General features: G+C 44.4%; 2 protein-coding genes across 2 annotated transcripts; one reads left to right on the top strand and one right to left on the bottom strand.

Annotated features, from left to right (window-relative positions):
* Positions 1-782: 782 nt before the first annotated feature.
* On the bottom strand, positions 783-20,268 carry LOC6555141 (serine/threonine-protein kinase Warts). Its single transcript, XM_001981116.3, has 9 exons — positions 19,909-20,268; positions 11,674-12,242; positions 11,337-11,609; positions 3,361-5,668; positions 3,176-3,296; positions 2,994-3,109; positions 2,856-2,934; positions 2,599-2,794; positions 783-2,524 (listed from the first exon to the last, which is right to left on the bottom strand). The coding sequence occupies exons 3-9, from the start codon at positions 11,457-11,459 to the stop codon at positions 2,123-2,125; spliced, it is 3,345 nt and encodes a 1,114-aa protein (XP_001981152.1). The 5' UTR covers positions 11,460-11,609; positions 11,674-12,242; positions 19,909-20,268; the 3' UTR covers positions 783-2,122.
* A 392-nt stretch (positions 20,269-20,660) lies between these two features.
* LOC6555140 (protein dj-1beta) lies at positions 20,661-21,611 on the top strand. The gene is made up of 3 exons (XM_001981115.3): positions 20,661-20,846; positions 20,926-21,245; positions 21,314-21,611. The coding sequence occupies exons 1-3, from the start codon at positions 20,706-20,708 to the stop codon at positions 21,468-21,470; spliced, it is 618 nt and encodes a 205-aa protein (XP_001981151.2). The 5' UTR covers positions 20,661-20,705; the 3' UTR covers positions 21,471-21,611.
* Positions 21,612-22,104: the final 493 nt, after the last annotated feature.

Here is a 22,104-nt window from a genome sequence, read left to right as displayed (position 1 = left end):
ATACGCTACCCCCATTTTCCAATCCCCCGCTGTCTGTTAAAGTTGTTCGCCTCACTCTATGTGTAAATATGCGGAGCAGGAAGTGCAGCACACTTGTATTATTTGTTTTATGTTTTAACGTATGTCCAACAATAGCGATCCCTAAGTTAAGCACCTCGTTGAAACGGCATCAAATGTTCATTTTATTGCTCGTCAGAGAACACCAAACAAAATAAAACTGCGCCAAACATCCGAATGAAGTAAGCGAATGGAAGCGATTCAAGTAACTTATATTTCAAATATTACGCATAAATGTATTTTAATCAAATTAAGCCACGTGGATAAAAACGCATTCATATAAATGAATAAAACAATTTTGTCTTGATAAATTTACAAACAATTATTATAATTATTAAATTTACAATGTGAAAATAATAAAAAAAATTATTAAAATTTAAGCGCAGCTCTTTGTTATTTGCGGGGCTTACCGGGGGGAAGGAAAAACCATCCTTATTTTCAAAGGCGATTACCGAAATGAATTACATTTCAATTCTAAACGGGAATTGCGAGTTTATACAAGTTTAAAAAGTGCGCCTTTCAAGGCACAGTGTGACCATGTCGGTGGCAGATTAATCGATTAAGGTCAAGAACAATCGAAGCTGCTATCGAGTCACTATAGTACACACTGTGTCTACTAGATGGCGCCACGTATCGCTGTTAATGTTACTCATGTTAACGTAAATGTAAAATTTCCGCTACACTTGGAAAAATACCTTTAGCCTTTATATAAAAACGGACGCGTCTGGCATACATTTTCTTTTCCATTTATTAATTTGCTTTAGTAAACTAATTGGCCAAGGCACACAGAGTTTGTTTGTATTTTCCCTCAATCAGCTCGATCTCACATTTAAAATAGGCTCCACCAACGTATACTTAGATGGATGCATATAATTCATAATAAAAACACACGCACATACAAACTGCAGCTAATTAAAAAGAAAAACAAATCGTTTTCCGTCAAGCATTTTCCAACGAACCTACGACAAACAAAAAAACCGATGTACTCGCGCTTAGTGTTAGGAATTAAACTAGATTACGGTTAGCGTTGTCTATAAACTAAAAAACATCTTAGGGCGCTACACAACTTTAGCATAGATTACAATTAACGTGTTCTTTACAATATTACATTAGAAAGATTACAATTTGCTCGGATCTCCTCGTGTTGTTTTGTGTTTTCTGTTTTCTGTTTTCCGTTTGCTATCAGAGAATAAGTGTTGAATTTTCCCCGCTTTTTCCGCACTTTCCGCATTTTCCGCCACTTCCTCGTGCGGCTAAACAATTTCATTTGGCATTCAACAAGTTGGTCTAACATTGCTAGGTTTCTCACATAGGCTACGTCTAATTTCGCTTCTAATTTGTTCATTTCGGGGAGGACAGACGCAGGGGAAGAGCAGTGATAGGCGAGGTGGGCAGAAAGACACCGATTGTAGGTCCTGTTCCTCTGGATTAGATTTAGATTAGGCTTATAAGACCCGCTTATATCGCTGCCGTGCGACGTTTGGTCTCCGTTCTCCATCGCACACCTCTCAATCTCGATTCTGGATGGGATTCGTGGGATGGCCGGATGCAACCAGCCTGCTGAGTTCCAATCCGGCCATCGACTGGAGGTGGAAGAGGGAGAGGAGTGGTTGCGTTGGGTTGGTTTGTCTCGTTTAAGGCGTTTTGTTTTGCTTTGAGCACCAGCAAGGTTCGCTTTTCCAGTTGGTCCCTGTGATTTCTAACAATTTAAATATATGTGTAGGTTACAGCGTTTGTTTTGGAGTAGAAGGATACACTGTGCTCAGTGGAAATCCGAAGCTCCTGACTCGCTCTCCTCCTTCCATCGCTACTCTGCTCCGTTTTAAATTTATTCAGTTCATGCCCCAAGGCATATATATATATATATATATTATTTGTATGTGTATACGTAGCTCCCTCCTCTACCGTCTCCTATAATTTATGTTATGCATATAGTTTCATTCTATAGTCACGCTCTCTTTACAGTGCAATCCCACTCGATGGCTCCTCTCCCCTGGCTTTTTGTGACTATTTGACTAACAATGATTGGGGGTGGGGGGTTTGTTTGGGCATATGGATGCACTTTTCAGACGTAAACCGGCGCCTGATCATCCGTCAGGTCCGGCGGCTGCTTGTCGTCGAAGAAACGACGGAAGGTAAATTCGAAAAACCCGTGGAAGGGCCGGTCGCTCTGGTCGATGTCATCGCCGCTGCTCATGTTGGAGTCGTTCGAGCGCAGCTTCTCTGGATCCACGGGATCAAAGTTGGAGGTGTCCGTGGGGTGTTTGATTTCCGGTATGTAGGGCGCCTTCTGCTTGCGCATGTCCGCAAAGTCGATGCCCTTGAAGAAGTCGTGGCCCTTGACCTCGTCCACGCTCTTGCCCAGCCGCTTGTCAGCCGCCGCACAAAGCCTCCTTATCAGGTCCGTGGCTTCCCGGGACAGCTCGGCCTGCGGCGGGATGTGCAGCGTCTTCTCCCAGTTGATGACCTGTAAGGGGAGCAAGCCAAGTTAGGGCACTCAGTTTTGGTGTGCAAGCGAAGATCGAAGATCTAAGATCGAACCTTTTGTTGCGTTTCCAGCGGACTGTTGGCCAGGAAGGGCGGCTGGCCCACCAGCATCTCGTAGAGAATGACGCCCACGCTCCAGTAGTCGCACAGCTGCGTGTACCCACTCCGCTCCAGCACCTCGGGAGCTATGTAGTTCGGGGTGCCCACCAGCGAGTGGGCCAGGACTCTTTGGTGATCGCGCATCCGTCGCCTGCGAGTTCGGCATACTTTTATTAACGGCCGCTCCAATTAATTAAGTGTACGAAACTCACCTCTCCAGCACGGTGGGCTTGGGTCCGTTCTCGGAGTATTCCTCCCAGGGCTCCATCGAGTCCTGGCGCGAGTGATTGCCTGAGATGGGCGGATTGGCATTGTTACATCATTATATTCGTCAGCTGGTTCGAACTCACCGTTCTCCTGGTAGTACTTCGAGTTGTGCGTCCAGCGGAATCCCGTGCACAGGCCAAAGTCGGTGAGCTTTATGTGTCCGTCCCTATCGATGAGTATGTTGTCAGGCTTGATGTCTCTGTGGAAGAGTAAGTAAGTAATAGTAACTGGCGTGGAGTAACTGGCGAGCCAACTGCTGCATTACCTGTGAATGAAGCCCATCTTGTGCACGCTGTCCACGGCGCAGGTGACCTCGGCGATGTAGAATCTGGCCAGCTCCTCCTCGAAAATGCCCAGTTTGATGAGCAGCGACATCAGATCACCACCTGCGGGGCAATCCACCGAGCGTCAGTGCTCCGCTGTAGCAGAACCACATAGGTTGCCACTCACCTGGTATGTAGTCCATCACAAAGTACAGATTATCCTTGTCCTGGAAGCTGTAGTACAGCTTCACCACCCAGTTGTTGTCCGCTTCCGCGAGGATATCCCTCTCGGCCTTCACGTGGGCCACCTGATTCCGCTTGAGAACGTCCGCTTTGCGCAGCGTTTTCATCGCATACAAGTGGTTGGAGGTGTCGATCTTGCGCACCAGCGTTACCTCGCCAAAGGCACCCACGCCAATGGGCTTCAGTTTGATGAACATGCTCTTGTCCATCTTGGCGCGCTTCAATCGAATGTAGTTGCTCTCCTTTTGGTTCAGCATTTTCCTCATCTCAATTTGCGTCTGGTCGGGCAGTCCGACCTTGGACATCTCCTTCTCCAGCTGATTCTTGCGATAGGTTCGCTGGCGACACGATTTGATCACGTTCTCAATGTGCTGCTCCATGAAGAACTTGAAGGCTTGCGGCGAGTAGTGCCGGATGCGGATCTCCTTGCGCTCCTCCTCCTTCTCCTTGGAGATCTTCTTGCGCTCCGGGATGGGCGAGGCGTGCTTGATCTTCTTGCAGCTGTTCGATGAGGAGGCAGTGGTGCTGGTGGATCCGTTGCTGCCCCCTGAACTGTTGGCGCCCGTGTTGGACGAGTTGTTGTTGTATTTGGCGGGCGGAATGGGCGGGGTCGTCGCCAGGTTGCTGTTGCTTATCTGTATGTTGTTGTTGTTGCAGCTGGGCGGCTTGATCTCGCTGTTGTTGTTGCTCTGATAGGGCGGCGGCGGAGGCAGTTGCCGGCTGGGATTTCCGTTGGCCAGCTTCTGCTGATCCCGTTCCCGCTCCCGCTGATCTCGCTCCCTTTGCGCCTGCGCCTGTGCCTGGAGCACCCTCAAGGCCTGAAGTTGCTGCTGCTGCTGGTGGTGTTGCTGCTGCTGCTGCTGTTGCACCTGCTGCTGCTGTACCTGCTGCTGCTGCTGTTGCACCTGCACCTGCACCTGCTGCTGCTGCTGCTGCACCACCGTGGCCGCCTTGGCCTGCATGCTCTTGGCATAGGACGGTGGCTCCAGGCAGTTGGGCTTGCTGTTCAGACCCGCCAAGGGCGGAGTTGTGGGCGTTGGCGGTTTGGATTGCTGGTGCTGATGCTGCTGCTGGTGCGCCGCAGCTGCTGCTTGCTGCTGCTGCTGCACCACCGCGGCGGACTTCTGGGGGTAAGAGGGTGGAGCGGCCAGCACGTGAACGGGCGAGTTGCTGGCCGAGGCACTCGATGGAGATTGGGGCGCCACCGCCGTTTGCAGCACGGGCTTTTGCACCTGCATGCTCTTCACGCTCTGCATGATGATCGGCTGCTGACTTCTGGCCTGGTAGACGCGTGGTTGTGGCTTCGCCAGCGGCGCCGGCGGCAGGGACACGGTTATGGGACTCGGCGATCCCGCCGAGGTGGCCGAGTATATCCCACTGCTGGGGGATTTCCTGTAGTCCGATTGTTGCGATTGCGTGGGCGACTGTCGCGATTGCATGGAGGCTGTGTAACTGGGTGGTGGCGGCGGTGGGGCTGCTCCGCCGGCACCGCCTTGAATTAGGTAGGGCGGCGGTGGCTCCACTACTGCACCGCTAGCTCCGCCGGGATACAGGTTGAGGGACTTCAGCTGCTGCGTCAGCTGCTGCTGCGGATTCTTCAGCCCGTTTTGCGTTATTACAGGTGAGTTGCCCCGCTGGGTGGGTGGCGCTATCGCCGGCGGGCGGTTGTTCAGGGCCGGCGATCGCCGCTTCACGTACGCCTGGCTGGTGGGCGGCACTGGCGGTGGGGGCGTGGCCGCGCTGGAGGCGGTGGGATTGCGTGGCGGCGGCGCCGGCGGAACCACTTCACTGAAGCCGCTGGGCGAGGGTGAGAATCCACCATTTCCGCCCGGATTCCCCACCGTCCGCGAACTCGGCTGGTGGGTGTGGTGCGAGTGGGGGCTGTCCGAACGGGAGCTACCGGCTCCGGAGTCCAGGGCCGGACTGCAGCGCAGGTAGTGACTGCTCGCCGTGTCCCGCTCGATGCTCGGCTTGCGGATCAGCTTGTTTGGCATCAGGGCCGTCATCATCTTTGGCACACGTCCGTTCGCCACGCCCACGCCCACGCCCACTCCAACGGCCACGCCGGATACGGATACGGATATGGAGCCGGATCCGGGCTGACCTACAAGGGCGGGCGGCGGCGGGATGACCACGTCCGGCGCCGGAGAGGCGGAGGGCGGCGGCTCCATCGGCGGCTTGGCGTGGTGATAGTCCGGAGTAAGTGCATCGTTGCGTCCGTTGGTCGCCGTGTATCGCAGAGGTGTGTAATTCTGGAAGAGAAGCGGTCAAGGGATTAGTCACATCATGGAAAATGAAGCACACAATTCGTTGGCCCCCCTCTTAGGTCATTTCCACTACGCCCGTGTGCGATCGACATTCCTGCACTGAAAGAAATGCCCGGCATGCTTCTGAAGACGCTCTACTTCCATCGAAAAGCAAACAAAAGGCGTGCATGCTGAAAACAAAAACAAAGAGCAACAGAAAGCGAAACGAAGGCTAAAACAAAGGAGCCAAGAAACGAGGCGACCAAAGCAACGTAATAAAATTCTTGCCGTCGTCGTGAAATTCCTAAAAGTCAGGCGCACGCAATGGGAGCGAGCGAGACGGAGCGAACGAAGGGGGTGGGGAGAACGGGGAGCAGCAAAAGGAGAGCGGGAGACGGGGAGGGGGAAGAGCCGGCTGCCAGATGCGCTCCAAAACACAAGAACAAATACACTTGCAGCGAAGGTTGCCCTTGCCATCCCCCATCTCCCTCCCACTCGTCTGCTGCTCCTGTCCTGCTCCTTGTGCCTCTCTTTCACTCCCCGTCAGCTACCCGTTTTACGCGTTCTTTTGATACCTCTCCCCCTTTGCCAGCCCCTCCCCTCCCCTCCCCCGCGGACAATCCCTTGCCCTTTTGTGACTGATCCTCGATTTTATGACTTTGAGAACCCCGCTCTCTCTTCCTCTTCCTCCTAGAGATGGCAGAGTGACGGGAATTTGTATGCGATAGGGAAAAGCGAATTCTTCAGGATTTCGCGAAATTTCATTTTAATTTATGCGTGCAATCGAAGCCGAGAAAGCAGTAAATAACTTAACAATCTGTAAGTCAACTAACTCGTACTTTGATGCAATTAAAAATATTTATTATATTGACGCCCAATAAGATAACAAATCGTTTAAAATGGATGAATGTAGACCGGTTCGACAAGCGCTTAGGTATGTTTCTTACTTAATTAACCTTTCAGAATAATATTTAAATTAGTTATTGCGGATTATAAGTATTTATCTGTATTAAAAGATTTTCGGACTTTGCATAAATTGATAATAATCACTTTGAATGATGCCAAAGTGGCCTCTTTCTTTTGGGAATCATTCTGTGTATTTTCACCCACTCTACATGTCGCGATTTTAATGGGCATCAAATTAAATCCAAGGACGCGAGCCAAGCGAAACCCGACAAAGACCCCCAGCAGACTGTGCGTCGCTCTTTCAGGGGGTCTTCAAGCCCCCCGATCCCCCCATACCCCTCAACCATTCGAATGCCCCCCTCTTCCACGCAGTCTTACATGAAAGCCAATTTACGGCAAATTAGCGAAAGCCAATGGGCTCACTAAATCAGCAAGTGCAACAAGAAGACCGTGAAGAGGGTGTCGCCCACGCAAATGGCATTGCTACATTTTCAAATAAAATAAATTGGATTTACGGCGGAATTTACCGTGGAATTGCCGAAACACTTTCGCTAATCCACTTAAGCTCCTCTGCTCCGCGGTCACCAATGCACTTTGCACGGCGATTGGGCTGAAGGCAAGGTCAAAGGAATTTTCGGATTACTCAAGTAAGAACTGAGCCAACAACTCTCCAAGATACGCATCTTTAAGATACGGAAACAGAAGTGCTGGTCGGGGTCACCTTTCTGCACGGTTGACTGGAGATTCACAGCCCAAAACCCAATTTGCAGCCTTGAACATGGCATACTATGTAACTGAGATTGCCTTGGCAATCCGCAAAAGTTGCAAAAGTCGCAATGGGGCATACCCCCACTAAATACATCAAAATTCGAAATTCTTGGCAGCTCTATAATAGCTGTGTAAAATGTGAGTACAGCGAGGACCAGCTAAGATTATCGTCTTGGCTCAACTTTTATTGGCATCGGAAATGCAATTATTTCTATACTACTTTGGATTTGTGGCTTGCACTATGGGCACCCTGGGTTGTTTTAGCCCAGAGAACATATCGCGCCGATCGGGCAGATATTCACTATATAGATATAGCCAAACATTCAGCCGCACGCCGCCGTTTGTTTGTGTTTGTACTTGTGGGCTGTGCGTGTGTCTGTTGTCTTTTGTTATTATTAGAGGCAACACACATTCTTTTTTGGGCGATCGCAGCTTCTGATATATGTGGGATATGGCGGTGCTATGTGCGATATAGAAACACACTCGTATACTCGCATTTAGGTGGAAATTCCTGAGTAAAATAGCTGAAGCGCAGAGCGCGAGAATAAAGAAAATAATGAAAATCGAGCGAAAGCGACCCACCGACAGGTTCAACAAATTTTTCGCACGAAAATCGCGCAAATTAGTTGAAAATTGCACCCCAAGGAATTCCATTTCGCTCGAAATGAAATGTGTCCCCCATAAAATATTTACAGACAGACACCGAAACAGTGCCAGCGAAAAGTTGACCGATACCCTGGAATAACAGAAAGGTGCTCCTCCCAATATTATGATCTACAATCTACACGTATAAGTGCCAAGTACAGTGGGCATCCACTACTTTTGGCACCCACTGTGCGCACACTTATTATAAATAGCCAAGTTCGCAGCAAGTCTAATTTGGGATTACATGTGTACGCGGCCACAAGAGCACCAAATATGTCACAGATCTTGAGGATGGGATATACCCGAATAGTGTGGTAAAAGTTTGGAACTTCGCTTTGAGCAATCGACTGATTCGTTTTGTTTACTAATTTATTTATGGATTATTTTAATTTTTATTGTAATGGCATTTGGCTCACTGCTGAATGCGTTGGCGTCTCGTCTACTCGGCGGCTTGTTTATTCGCTTGGCGTTCAGATTTTTATTTATTATCGGCGTTTGTTATTTTAATTAATTTCTCTGCATACTTGCGGCCCAACCGTTTTCGATATGGATATTTATAGCAGAAGCTGAGCTGAATGGGTTTCAAGGCGTTGTTCGCTGGTAGCTAAGCGGCTAAAACGTCGCCAAAATGAGACGTCTCACAGCCAAGAATGGACTATAAGATACCCATTACGGTAATAGTTACAGTGGCTTTAAAATCAACAACGGCGTCAAAGTAGTTTGACAGAAATAAGAACTGATAAGAGCTAAGCAAGCTAAAAGCTCCATATGTATGAATGACTACATTCTAAGGGGTATCAAATAGCTCATCAGCCTGCCCGACTGCAATCGTTTGTGTGGGCGCGAAAGTGTTGATCGGGTCGTGCATATATTTCGTATTTATTTATCGCCTATCGTTTATCGCCCTGACATGGACTGCCCACATAAGGAGGAAAACCCGCTCGGATAGAGTATTCCGAACATATGAGCCATATATGAGCAGATTATGGGTTTCTGGTATTTAGCGCTCAGCATGACCAATTAGCCGGGCCATTGTGCCTCGCCGTTCGCAGTGGCGTAGGCCGAAAAGCCGGGCGAAAGTTGGCCAAAAACCAAAGCCCCGTCCAAAGAGCAATGCCAATGGCACAGCAATTGCAGCACTAAATTGGCCTGTCCGAGCTGGCCGCGGTCATAACAATTAGCCAACTCGCAGGCATATATTTTATGGTTAAAACCTGAGCACGCCCATCGCCCGGATTAAGAGAAAACCCGCCTTCCCGCCCCTGGAGTCACCGCAATTTCTTTGGCCCGATCCTCGAGAGCGAATCGAAAGAGGCCGGAACATAATTTACAGGCACAGCAAACAGTAGCTGGCAAGTGGAGATCGTAAAACTTGAAATTGATGACCCGTCAGATAATATTTAAGAATTTTTATGTCCTTCCCCGATCCCCCCGTTCGCATTTCTTAAAGCCCGTCTCAGAACTTTGGGCATTGCAGCGATTGAAATCTTTGATACTGGCTTAAAGGAAATGCTGACAGGGGAGCACTCATCCAAATGGGTTGGTCATCAAAAAGCCAATTGGGCATAAAATGCGGTTCGTGAATTATTGAAAAGACGCTCACTTTCAAAAGAAATATAAATAACCATAAACGAGTCATATCCTAGATAGGAACAATCTCACTAAAAGAGCCATTACGGAGTTGTGTTTATAGTTAGAAATCAGAGGGTATGGGCCCCAAAGATCTAGGACACTATATTAACTGAGGAGGAGATGCTAACCAGTTAAGAACTATTGGTAGTTGCTTGGCCAATTGCAGACATGGTGCCGAAAACTTCAACCGACCATTAGTCATTTGGCCGCTGCTGTGCAATCGCTTGGGGAATTTTGGGCATTCATTGAAATCAATAGCAACCCACTCATCAATTGGGTTGGAATATATATACACATATTCCGATCCGATCGCCTGAGTTCACAGTGTGACGTCAATGCCAAGAATCCAGGGCGATCGCGTGTACGCACACTTTGGAGCTCTGAAGATTGCTCTCTGCTACACGGAAAAAAATTAGTTCGCTGCCTGTTCAACGGTAGTATTCAACGAAAAAACGATAGCATGAACATTAAATCTTATATTGCATTCTAAACCCTAAATAGGGTATACTTTACTCCCATCTCTATGTTAGCAAGCTTTTTTTCTTGACGTGTAGCTCATCTTCTGTCCCTCTTCCGCTGGTCACCCACTCAGAAGGCAGAAGGTCAATTGCACTTCGCCTGCCAGTTCATTAATTTGGCCCCCCTCACGATGCCCCACTGTGCTGGCTTATAAATAGCCCGTCTGGCTATTTTCTTTTCAGCCAGGCTAATGGCCAACTCCCATGGCTGAGTTTTCGCCAGCTGACCGACCAACCAGCCACCCACCACCCAGTCCGCCCACCTCGTGACCTTGTGCCAAGTGGCGCGCGCAGGTGAAAAATCTGTGGCTCGTGCCAGTTTCTAAAATTAAATCTTGCGTTACTCTGGGCAAACGAGAATTTCGTTTGTAGCCACAAGTTTGTCATGTTTATAGATCATAGACAAATGGTAAATAGAGTTTCGAATAACTTTTCATAACTTTCAATAATTTAGCTCGTAAATGTCTGCTATAAAATCAAGTATCCATACTTTCCCAGTCTCGCCTCGAAAATCACCCACTCTTTTCGAAAGATGTATGATTATTGTTTCTTTGTGGCTGGCATTTTATCTGGTTGTTAGTTTTTAATAGTTGTCGTCTTTTCTGCCTTGTGTCTAAGTTGTCGCATCATTTGCCGACCGACTATAAAAAGTTGTGATAAGCGTTTTAATGGCATAACTTCCACAGACAGCTAAGACGATCTCAAGTAGCACGGAGTCGGGCTAAGTCGAGATTTACCAAGATGAGCCGAGTGGCACCGAGCTAAACGGTTTATTTAAATTCCTTAAGCCTGTTCTGCAGCTCGGATCGAGCATTCGAATGAGTCAGATGTGGAAATACTTTTGGAGAACGTGGTCGATTTTCTCCTATTCCAAGACAGATACTAATTTTATTTAAATTAAAAGTCTCAAGCTGCCGGTTCTAGTTCGCATATCTAGTTTGTTGTTGATCAACTGCTGTGGTGTGTTAACTGAATGAAGATCTGTATTCAGCCCATTCATCATTTGATAAAATCTACGATCCGATTCGGAGAACAACCTAACAAATGCATGCAAATCTATGCCACATTGCTTGTAGAATCTTGGGCAGTGAATCTACTGCAGTTGCTGAAGAATTCGCGCCGATAAGAGCACACTTTACGAGCTAGGGACAACAATTTGTTCCCCTGTGAATAAATGCTAGTAAATAACCACAATATATAGTCACCTGATTATTCCTATGGTTATTTTGTACTTCGAATCGGGTTAGGTCCTGCTTGATGCTCTCGAGGGCTTCCGCCGTGTATTTATCATTGGGGCGACCGCCCCTTTTTTCGCCCGCTGGATGCATGATGCTGCTGCTTCGCCCTGTGGCATTTAGCACTCATATCACAGAAATGCTCGACACTCACACCACTCACACTCGCACAGCACACACACACTGGGGCACATCGGCGGCCGGGGATTTGATTTGGGTGAATACCTCAGCGGCTCTGCCTTTCTATGATTTTGATTATGATTATTATTATTTAATTGGATTTAATACACGTAAATAGATGGATTACTTGTTTGTCCGGCGATGCTGAGCACCTTTTTGCATTTGATTTGATTATAACGAGCTACTTAGTCGCGGTGGACGAAGGTTTGGGATGCTTTATTATCTCGATCTTGATATTGTTGCTCTCAATAAAGATAAATGTGTTTGCACTGCTCTTTCTCGCGGTGTAGGCTTCTGCTTTGTTTGTCGTCGGATTATTTATCACTCGCGCCGGGAATTCTTCCACTCGCATTCACATTCGCATTCACATTTGCATTATAACAGAAACTCCCCTCGCCGCTCAACATTCATTTCGCATGTAAATACAGCTCCCCGCATTTGATTTGTATTTTATTTTATTTTTTTTTTTCGGATTTTTGTTCGTCCGCTTTATCAGAGATTCTGCGCCAGCCGCAGACACAATTCAAATTCGAAAATAGTTGGCAGATCCGAATAAAAGTCGCAGGCGATGAATGAATTCCATTTGAATATCTGAATACCAAAATATTAGTTGATTTCAATTTGATTTGAGCCGATTCTCGGCCTCACGGAATCTTAATTGATCCTACGCACGAATCGATGGCGGCCAACTTGGAGCTGAAAATAGACGAAAAGACGGGCAGTCGGGTGAGAAAATTGATCAAACGAAAATTGTCACACGCTATAAGCTATATGCTATATGCTAAATACCAAATGCCAAATGCCACACATGCGAAACAAGGTTTTGAGTCGCCTCCAAAGTGGCCCATTCATTGGGAACCCACACAAGACTGAACTTAATTAGAGTGGTTCCGAGAAACCATTATGAAAACAAGATAGAATGCTATAGTCTACCCGACTATCAGATACCCGTTACTCAGCTAGTGAAATTGCAAACGAGAAATTTCAACATTTTCTGGAATATTTTTCTCACTCTGGAGATAAATTTTACAAGAAATGTAAAAAAGTGAAAAAATATCACACTTTTCAAAAATGTGGGCGGGCCAACATTTAACTGCATGCTAATCTCAACATTTTAGCTGTTGTAGTTCCTGAGATCGAGATCGTACTCTACGATAACGGGTATAAAAAGGTCTCAATTTGAATGCAGATTTTTAGAGAATTGCGTTAAAAACATTTGAGGTATGCTACTTCAAAATCATAATAAGATAAGTTAAGTTATGGCCTTCAGAACTTCAGCCTTGGGCCATTTTTGAAGTTCTACAACATCACAACATCAGAAAAATTACAAAAAAAATTTTGAAAAAATAAATTTTCAAATTTGAATGCAGATTTTTAGAGAATTGCTCCAGAAATATTTAGAAGTATGCCACTTCAAAATTCGATTAAGATAGGTTTAGTTATGGACTTTAGAACTTCAGCCTTGGGACATTTTTGAAGTTCTACAAGATCATAACATCAGAAAAATTACAAAAAAAATTTAGAAAAAAAAAATTTCAAATTTGAATGCAGATTTTTAGAGAATCGCTCCAGAAATATTTAGAGGTATGCCACTTCGAAATCCGATTAAGATAGGTTTAGTTATGGACTTTAGAACTTCAGCCTTGGGACATTTTTGAAGTTCTACAACATCATCGCATCAGAAAAATTACAAAAAAAATTTAGAAAAAAAAATTTTCAAATTTGAATGCCGATTTTTAGAGAATCGCTTCAGAAATATTTAGAGGTATGCCACTTCAAAATCCGATTAAGATCAGTTTAGTTATGGCCTTCAGAACTTCAGCCTTGGGACATTTTTGAATTTCTACAACATCATCGCATCAGAAAAATTACAAAAAAAATTTAGAAAAACTTATTTTTAAATTTGAATGCAGATTTATAGAGAATTACTCCAGTAACATTTAGAGGTAAGCCACTTCAAAATCCGATTAGGATAGGTTTAGTTATGGCCTTCAGAACTTCAGCCTTGGGGCAGTTTTGAAGTTCTACAAGATCACAACATCAAAAAAATTACAAAAAAATTTAGAAAAAATAAATTTTCAAATTTGAATGCAGATTTTTAGAGAATCGCTCCAGAAATATTTAGAGGTATGCCACTTCAAAATCCGATTAAGATCAGATGAGTTATGGCCTTCAGAACTTCAGCCTTGGGACATTTTTAAAGTTCTACAACATCATCGCATCAGAAAAATTACAAAAAAAATTTAGAAAACAAAATTTTCAAATTTGAATGCCGATTTTTAGAGAATCGCTTCAGAAATATTTAGAGGTATGCCACTTCAAAATCCGATTAAGATCAGATGAGTTATGGCCTTCAGAACTTAAGCCTTGGGACATTTTTGAATTTCTACAACATCATCGCATCAGAAAAATTACAAAAAAAATTTAGAAAAACTTATTTTTAAATTTGAATGCAGATTTATAGAGAATTACTCCAGAAACATTTAGAGGTAAGCCACTTCAAAATCCGATTAGGATAGGTTTAGTTATGGCCTTCAGAACTTCAGCCTTGGGGCAGTTTTGAAGTTCTACAAGATCACAACATCAAAAAAATTACAAAAAAATTTAGAAAAAATAAATTTTCAAATTTGAATGCAGATTTTTAGAGAATCGCTCCAGAAATATTTAGAGGTATGCCACTTCAAAATCCGATTAAGATAATATGAGTTATGGCCTTCAGAACTTCAGCCTTGGGACATTTTTAAAGTTCTACAAGATCACAACATCAAAAAAATTACAAAAAAATTTAGAAAAAATAAATTTTCAAATTTGAATGCAGATTTTTAGAGAATCGCTCCAGAAATATTTAGAGGTATGCCACTTCAAAATCCGATTAAGATCAGATGAGTTATGGCCTTCAGAACTTCAGCCTTGGGACATTTTTGAAGTTCTACAACATCCTTTTACTCTACGAGTAATGGGTATAACTATAACATATTATAACATAATGCCACTTATATGTATATCTGCATAAATATACTACATCTGTGTCAAGTCTTCTATTCTTAATATTATTGATATCGAAATGACTTTATAGAAACCCTAGCTACTTCGTCGGTTAAAAAGCCCCAATTTGCGACCCTATCTCACCCAGTTGATGAGTTTGTCGGCCTATTTGAGTGCCTGCAACGTGAGTCACCGACCATCGAGGGACTTAAAGAGCTGCCGGAAAATCCACACTCATTGTTCGTAATGACCATCGCTACTCATGCAGGAAGTGCTTTTTTTGCAGACTTTTCACGCCTATTGCCAGTGATTTTCGGACCCAAACTGCCCAAAGTTGCAGCAGATCGAGGGCAAAACCCAAAGAAAAAGGTGGCGGGTGCACATAAATTATGCTCTTATGTCATGTTTCGAATTCTGGGGAAATGTAAATGGAAAAAATCCCCCGGCAACGCAAAAACAAACCCAATTTTATGACGAACCATTAAGTTCACACTATATACATACATATATATGTAGGTATGGAGGAGTAGGGGAGTTTGGTGGCGGGGGGAGTGGCGTGCGCACCTGACTATGAAATAGCCATCGACAGATAGATGTGTAAACAAACGCGGAATTTCGCCGAATTTGTGCCAAGTGCAAATGAGGAAGGAAACGCAGCGAACACAAAGTCGTGTCGTGTCAACAAAGATCGAAGTGCGTGATACCCTGCAGAGCTCGTGCGAAACCTATGTTATCAGCACACCTTAAGGAATACTATAAAACCAACTATCTTGCTATTCCCAATACTTGTTTGATTACATTGTGCGGACTTTGAAACCTAAGTAATAACCAGTCATGGATGCCTGCAAATACCTCGAATATTTGGGGGCCTAGAACAGCACTGCCCCCATATTAATGGCTCCACATAAGTGGGCACACCAAACAGTTGACATTCCTGGCAGCACTCATGTCCGCAAATGATGTGTACATATATCTGTACATATATCTGGAGATAATGAACCATAGACATCTGCCGACATGCAAACATGACTCGGTGTCTTGATCCGCAAACAGCGTTTTGATTGCCCTGTAAATTCACTCGAACATAAAAGCTGGGAGCCACGAAATGGCACGGCGAAACATGGGTTTTAATTATTCTGTTGACAAAAGTGGTTTCTTTACTTTAATTCCGCTCTATTAGCTCTTGCCAAGGAATGCGAATTTAGCCGGGGTTGTGCACATATGTACATATGTAGATGATAACAAGCATATGTACATATGTATGTATGAAGATAGAACATATAGATCTCGGGTGGGTAAACAACTCGCGCCAAATCCGCATGTCAACAGAGATCGTCCCTGTATATATGTATGTATATAACTATAGTTACTATATGTATGGCCTCCCGCATTTTTGTGTTTTGGTGCCAAGTTGGGAAACATTCGCATTCCACGCATACCGCCCAGTATTTTTGCGCAAATAACCAGCCGAGTGTGCTCGTATCCAATAACTAATTAGCAATCCAAACATCCAATTCACTTGCAATCCATGGCCCTCGGCTGAAATATTTTGATTTAGATGCGTTATTAGGCGGCTACGCTATGGGAATCCCTAATTGTTTAATTGCGTTCAAAGTTGTGCCTTCACATGAAAGAGCGAGTGCCGCTTCGTATCTAAAGTCATATCTAAATGGCTTTTATTTCCTATTTTCGCTTAGGCAGAATTTCGTATTTAGCATTAATTGAGATACTTTACTCGCCACTAAGCCCATTGAGCTTATGGCTCGTTACTTTAGTCGTATTTACCCGTATTTTTCGCGTTGTGTAACGCCTTTTCAGAGCAATAGTCGCAGATACTACCTCTAATCACTTTCGCAAACTAGGATTCCATATTTGCGTTGTCCAGATTGAGTTTACTTTGACACCTGTAAGGTCTTTAATCACCTGAGAACTACACTGTGTACACAGGTTTATTAAAAGCCACTTGTATCTATGAGATAAACTAAGTTTTAGGGGCATTACTCAATTTATTGAGGTTATTTATCAGAAGAAGCCCTTTTATTATTGCGACAATAATTTACTTTTTTAGGGAACTCTACAAAAGTTTTACTTCGTTTCCATTCTAGAAATTCGTCACTCTGGAAATAGACTGTTTTTTATACTAATTTATCAGAAATGTGATTTTGACCCATAATCTAGCTTCAACTTTGATAACTTATCACTCGATAGATTACGAAACGGTAGTAATGAACCACAGATCCCCAAATCCCGAGGGAATTTACGGGCCTCCGAGGGAGTGCGAGCGAGAAAGGGGGAATGGAATGAAGGGAGGGAGAGAAAGAGAGATAGAGAGCAACACGCTGCAGGGGGCAAACACTAGAGTGCCCCAACACATACACGCACACGCACACACACACACAGGCAGGCGAAGAAGTGTGCGACGCGTCAGGGCAGAAGATAAAAATAGTATTAGTTGCTGATTATTATTGCAAAAATGCGCATTCCACAGCGGCTGCGAGGAAGAAGCAGAGCAGGGGCGGAGAAGGGGGCAGCAGGCGGTAAAAAGGGGGCGGGTCGGCGGCTGCTGCTGAGTCGCCTTTGCTCTTGCTCTTGCTCTCTCTCTCTCTCTGTTTTCGTTTCGTTTTCCCTTTTTTCATCCGCTCTCTCACACAAACACACACACTACTGCGCGTGTGTGTGTGTGGCGGGGGGCGGGAAAAAGGGGGGAGGGGATCGAAGCAAGCAAGAAAAACGAGCTAAATTGCATTTTCGTCGTCCACATCACTCGACTTGCATTGCAGTGAAACAGTGGCGGCGAAGGGGTTCGGAAAATTCCAGGGGGTGGCGGATTTCGAATCGAAAACCGAAGATCAGCGAACACGCCCACTAAAACCCACTCTTCGCGATAATAGTCAAATATTCTTCAATCTAGGATGCACAGTGATATCCTTTAAATAGACCAACTACATTTTCATTAAGAATCACTTCATTGAAAAGAGTTTATACATTTTCATTTAGAGATCAATATAGTATATTAGTATAGTATGCTTAATTAAGAGATCCCCACTTTTTGCGGGGTATCCCTGTGGTCGACACTATCCCCTCGCCAAACTTCCTCTTCCTTTTCTTGTTTTATCGTTCATTTACTTTTAAAAGCGAACCACAACAGCCCAAACAGCCCACTGTATTGGTATTTATTGCCCTGCGCGCGTGTGTGTGTGTGTATCTGTGTGCTTTGTGGAATGCACACGATCAACGCCAATGGAGCCTCACCTGTTCCAGCAACAACAACAACAGCAGCAACAACAACAACTACAACAAAGGCAGCAACAAACAACAACACACTCGCATAATCCACTGCGAATTGCATGCTGGAATGTGAATGGAATCTCAGCGATTTTCCAACGTCGCTGACGATGACGCCGCTGTTTGCTGGCTTAAAGCAAAAACAACAATCGCAACATCGCCAACAAGCACAAAAACAACAATAGTAGTAGTAGTAATAGTAGTAGGCTTACTAGTGAGTGCAGCAACAACGTTTTGCACATTTCGGAGGCGTTTTTGGACTTTAGCTCCACATTCAGTTGTAAGTTTTGTGGGCTTGTTCGTATCAAAGCTGTGTACATATAATATTTGGAATTTCTATAGATAATAGATGCTATATTTCCATTCTATAATTAGTTTCGTCCTTGAAATATAACAAAATGGTACAACCTTTTATATGTAGACCAAACGCCTTCTTAAATCTGAAAAACAGCGGTTAGAACTGAAGTCTGCGATTAACTGCAAGCAAAAACCTATTCAATGAAGTTGGTGCATTGAAAAAGCAAGTTTTAGCTGCCGAGGAGTATTTAAACTTCAGAAATCTGTGTCCCAGACATTTTGCATCTCATTGCAATTAACTTTATGAATTTTCGGCTGGCTCCGCAAATGGAGGAGGTCTCCATGTACCGCCCCTTCGAATCTTGCTATGTGCTTTGTGATTCGTGCTTTTGCTTTTGCTTTTTCGCCAGCACAAACGGGCCGCCTGAGAAATTATTGTCGCAGTGACATTGAAGTGGCGGCGCTGCCTCTAATTACAAATTACAATGGGCCGCAGTTACTTGTGCCACATTTCGCATTTGCATCTCGCGACTTTGCATCTACTGTGCTGCCCCCGCGGATTTTCCTCATTTTCCTCATTCCGCCGATTGTGCGCTCTATTCACATGCAAATCGGAGGCAGCTGCGGCCCACGGTTGCATCAACACCGCGCATACTGTCGCACAGTTGATCACTAGAATTACAGTGGCCACTGCCTATGTGGATTACTCAAGAATATGCTCCTCTGATTCATATCAATAAATGGAAAATTAGATCATGTGAAAGGGATTAGTAACACTATTGTGATTCTAATTGTATAAAGCTATAGTATTAAAATATCTAAAGTATTATTAATGCAGGCTTTAAGCTTAAGATCTTAATCATCATATATAAACAAAAATTTTGTATTATCTTACATTTTTGTATAATTTTTTTGTAATTTTGTTAAAATTCTCTTTATCGAAAATAACATAGTTTTAAAGTAAGCTTCGCTGTTTCTCTTAGCTTAGCTTCACTGTATGCATTTCTTGCTCCATTTTCGTCATGTTTTTGTCGTATTCCCGCAATTAATAATATTGTTATAGTTATTGCTGTCTAATTGTCGTACTTTAAGTTTTCGCTATTATTGTTTTCGATTTGTTTTCTGTAACACACAAAAATCAGAGCCAATTAACCGCAGCTTCAGTTGGAAAATGGCAAATGGAGAGGGGAAAATTGAGAAAAGTGCGTGCATACATTGACCTTGCCTAATGTCGTTGGAAAAACGAAAGCAATTCCAATTTGCGCTGGAATAAAGTTAAATATGCAACGAGATTAATGGTTTTCCATAGACACCAAAGTACGCTGCGCCAGAACGAGAGGGAAGACAGAAGAATTTAATCCGATTTGTGTAGCAACCTCTCGCTCGCTCTCTTTGTCTCCTCCGCTCTCCCCCACAAACACACACACCCGCACACACGTACAGATTTATTCCACGAGAGAGCGAGAGCGAAATATGTAAATACAGCCTGTTGCATTTGTGTGTGTACTTCGCATTTCGTTTTCAGGCACTTTTCCGCACATTTTTGATTGCTTTTCGTGCGTTTTCCGTGCAGTTTTCATCGCTTTTCCACACAGCACACAGGCAATTGGAAATGCACACCAACACACACACACACACGTGAGGCGCACACCTCACACATGCAGCCACACACGCACTGACTCACACACACACACTCGCACACATGCAACAGATATTGCATTTTCTTTTTTGGCTGGAAGATACGCAAATTCCAGCTGCAAACGTTGCATTTTCACCAGGCATTTTCCACAATTACCTTAGCTCCTTCGCGTTTTCCACGTTTTCCACGCAATTTCCTCGCTTTTCGCCTCTTTGTTCTCGCCTTTTTCGCGTTTCCCACACACGGCACTTATTGCTTTTCTTCTTTTTCTCCGTTTCTCCTTGCCACCCAATGGCAATTCGCTGATATTTGCCGCTGTATTTTCACTTGATTCACTCGCGTTCGCGCTCCCTTACTTTTCGCGTGCATTTAGTCGCACTTTCCAGGCATTTTCGATGCGCGTTTGGCATTAATTTTGTAAAAATTAATTCGTGGTTTTGTTGCTGCCGTCGTGCTAGATATGTTCACATATCGATAGACCGATATCGATTGACAGGGGTCTAGGGAGGAGTCGCTGGGCTTATCTGGCAACCATAGCATATATCGATAGGAATCGGCTGCGGTATCGATATTTACATGAATAATAGCTAGCTAGTATTTTTAGTGACGTCTCAAACCAATTCTGATTAGCACTTAGCAAGGACGCAAACCTTTTCTTATAATATTCCTATAATATAAAAAACTCAACTTTAAAATACCTAGTATTTAAAGATTTAGAAAAGTATATCTCTGGAGATGAATAACTTTGTTTTGAGTAAAAACTGATCTTCAACTGAGGAACTAAAAGTGAGTAATTTCTCTGAAAAGCTCGCCTAACTGCAAGTCAAACCAATTACTTCAAAAAATCATTCAAAAATTAGTTTGTGTAGTTTGCTGCTCAGATTTGAAAAAGTCGATAGCACGAGCTCAAAGCTGCGTTCGAAACAGTGCTATCGATAAGTTATCGCATCTGCATGGTTTTCTTCGGAATTTCTCAAATCTGCAGGAATTTTTGCAATATTACCAAGATGTCGAAGAGCGCGCTGGTGATTCTGGCTCCCGGAGCGGAGGAGATGGAGTTCATCATAGCCGCCGACGTGCTGCGACGAGCGGGCGTGAGTACCCACTTTTCCCGCTAAATCACTCTGTTCAATAACTATACTATATACTTTACCATATAATTGTATATGATAGGTCAAGGTCACTGTGGCCGGTTTGAATGGCGGCGAATTGGTGAAGTGCTCGAGGGACGTGCAGATCCTGCCGGACACCGCACTGGCCCAGGTGGCCGCGGACCAGTTCGATGCGGTGGTGCTGCCCGGCGGACTGGGTGGCTCCAATGCCATGGCGGAGTCGTCGGTGGTGGGGGACATACTGCGGCGCCAGGAGTCCAGCGGCGGGCTCATCGCCGCCATTTGCGCCGCTCCCACCGTTCTGGCCAAGCACGGCATCGCCGCCGGCAAATCCCTGACCTCGTATCCCGCCATGAAGCCCCAGCTGGTGGACAACTACAGGTAGTTCGCTGAGTTGCATCTATGCAGTTCTGTTATCTCAATCCTATGCCTTGTGCTCCTCCGCTCAGCTACGTGGACGACAAGACGGTGGTCAAGGATGGCAACCTGATCACCAGTCGCGGTCCTGGCACCTCCTACGAGTTCGCCCTCCGAGTCGCAGAGGAACTGGCCGGCAAGGAGAAGGTCCTCGAGGTAGCCAAGGGTCTCCTGGTGGCCTACGATTGAGTGGACCTACTAATCTACACACACTTGTGAGCACGTTGTCATTCGGATTGCTTTAAGCGATCCGTGCCATCAGGAACTGAATTAAAGCTACGTTATGCAACCAAGGGTCTCATTTCATTTGGTAGGAACGATTTTCGAGGCGTAAATGGACAAGGAAGGCATCATAATAATATTTATGTTGAATTGATGAATGAAGATGAAGATGAATTAAACTAGAAATAGCATTCAAATTATTGAATTAAAATGTTCAAAGCAAAACGTTTAAATTTAATTCGTTTTGAACAATTTTCAAGAAGTAAATGGACAACTAGGAACATAAAAACAATAACATAAATAAGGTGAGCTGAATTAAACTGAAAATAAAATTCAAAGCAAAGGATTTTAATTTAATTTATAATATTGTAATATTCTTTATACATATACATATGCCATAAAAGAGTTTCAAGGAGTAAATGGATAGCTTACAATGGCATGAAAATACTTATAAAGATGAACTGAATTATAATAACATTTAAGGCAAGGGGTCTTAATTAAATTAAGAATTAAATGGTTTAACAAAGAAAACGTACATTTAGTAAATTAACCGAATTCAATTATAATATGCAAAGCAAAACGTTCAATTTCAATAGTTTTG

The sequence above is a fragment of the Drosophila erecta genome, unplaced genomic scaffold (assembly GCF_003286155.1).
Source record: "Drosophila erecta strain 14021-0224.00,06,07 unplaced genomic scaffold, DereRS2 tig00000000-arrow-pilon, whole genome shotgun sequence".
NCBI classification, from domain to species: Eukaryota; Metazoa; Arthropoda; class Insecta; order Diptera; family Drosophilidae; genus Drosophila; species Drosophila erecta.
Note: the sequence above shows the minus strand (reverse complement) of the source record. Positions and strands in the feature narration are given on the sequence as shown.

What these genes read in the sequence shown, in the direction of transcription:
- LOC6555141 (XM_001981116.3), bottom strand. Translation starts at nt 11,459, where the DNA reads ATGCATCCAGCGGGCGAAAAAAGGGGCGGTCGCCCCAATGATAAATAC. An exon ending in GAAGTACTACCAGGAGAACG is followed by an intron (nt 2,935 to 2,993) that starts GTGAGTTCGAAC and finishes CGCCCATCTCAG; the next exon opens with GCAATCACTCGCGCCAGGAC. An exon ending in AAGCCCACCGTGCTGGAGAG is followed by an intron (nt 2,795 to 2,855) that starts GTGAGTTTCGTA and finishes CCGAACTCGCAG; the next exon opens with GCGACGGATGCGCGATCACC.
- LOC6555140 (XM_001981115.3), top strand. Translation starts at nt 20,706, where the DNA reads ATGGTTTTCTTCGGAATTTCTCAAATCTGCAGGAATTTTTGCAATATT. An exon ending in ACGTGCTGCGACGAGCGGGC is followed by an intron (nt 20,847 to 20,925) that starts GTGAGTACCCAC and finishes TGTATATGATAG; the next exon opens with GTCAAGGTCACTGTGGCCGG. An exon ending in CAGCTGGTGGACAACTACAG is followed by an intron (nt 21,246 to 21,313) that starts GTAGTTCGCTGA and finishes TCCTCCGCTCAG; the next exon opens with CTACGTGGACGACAAGACGG.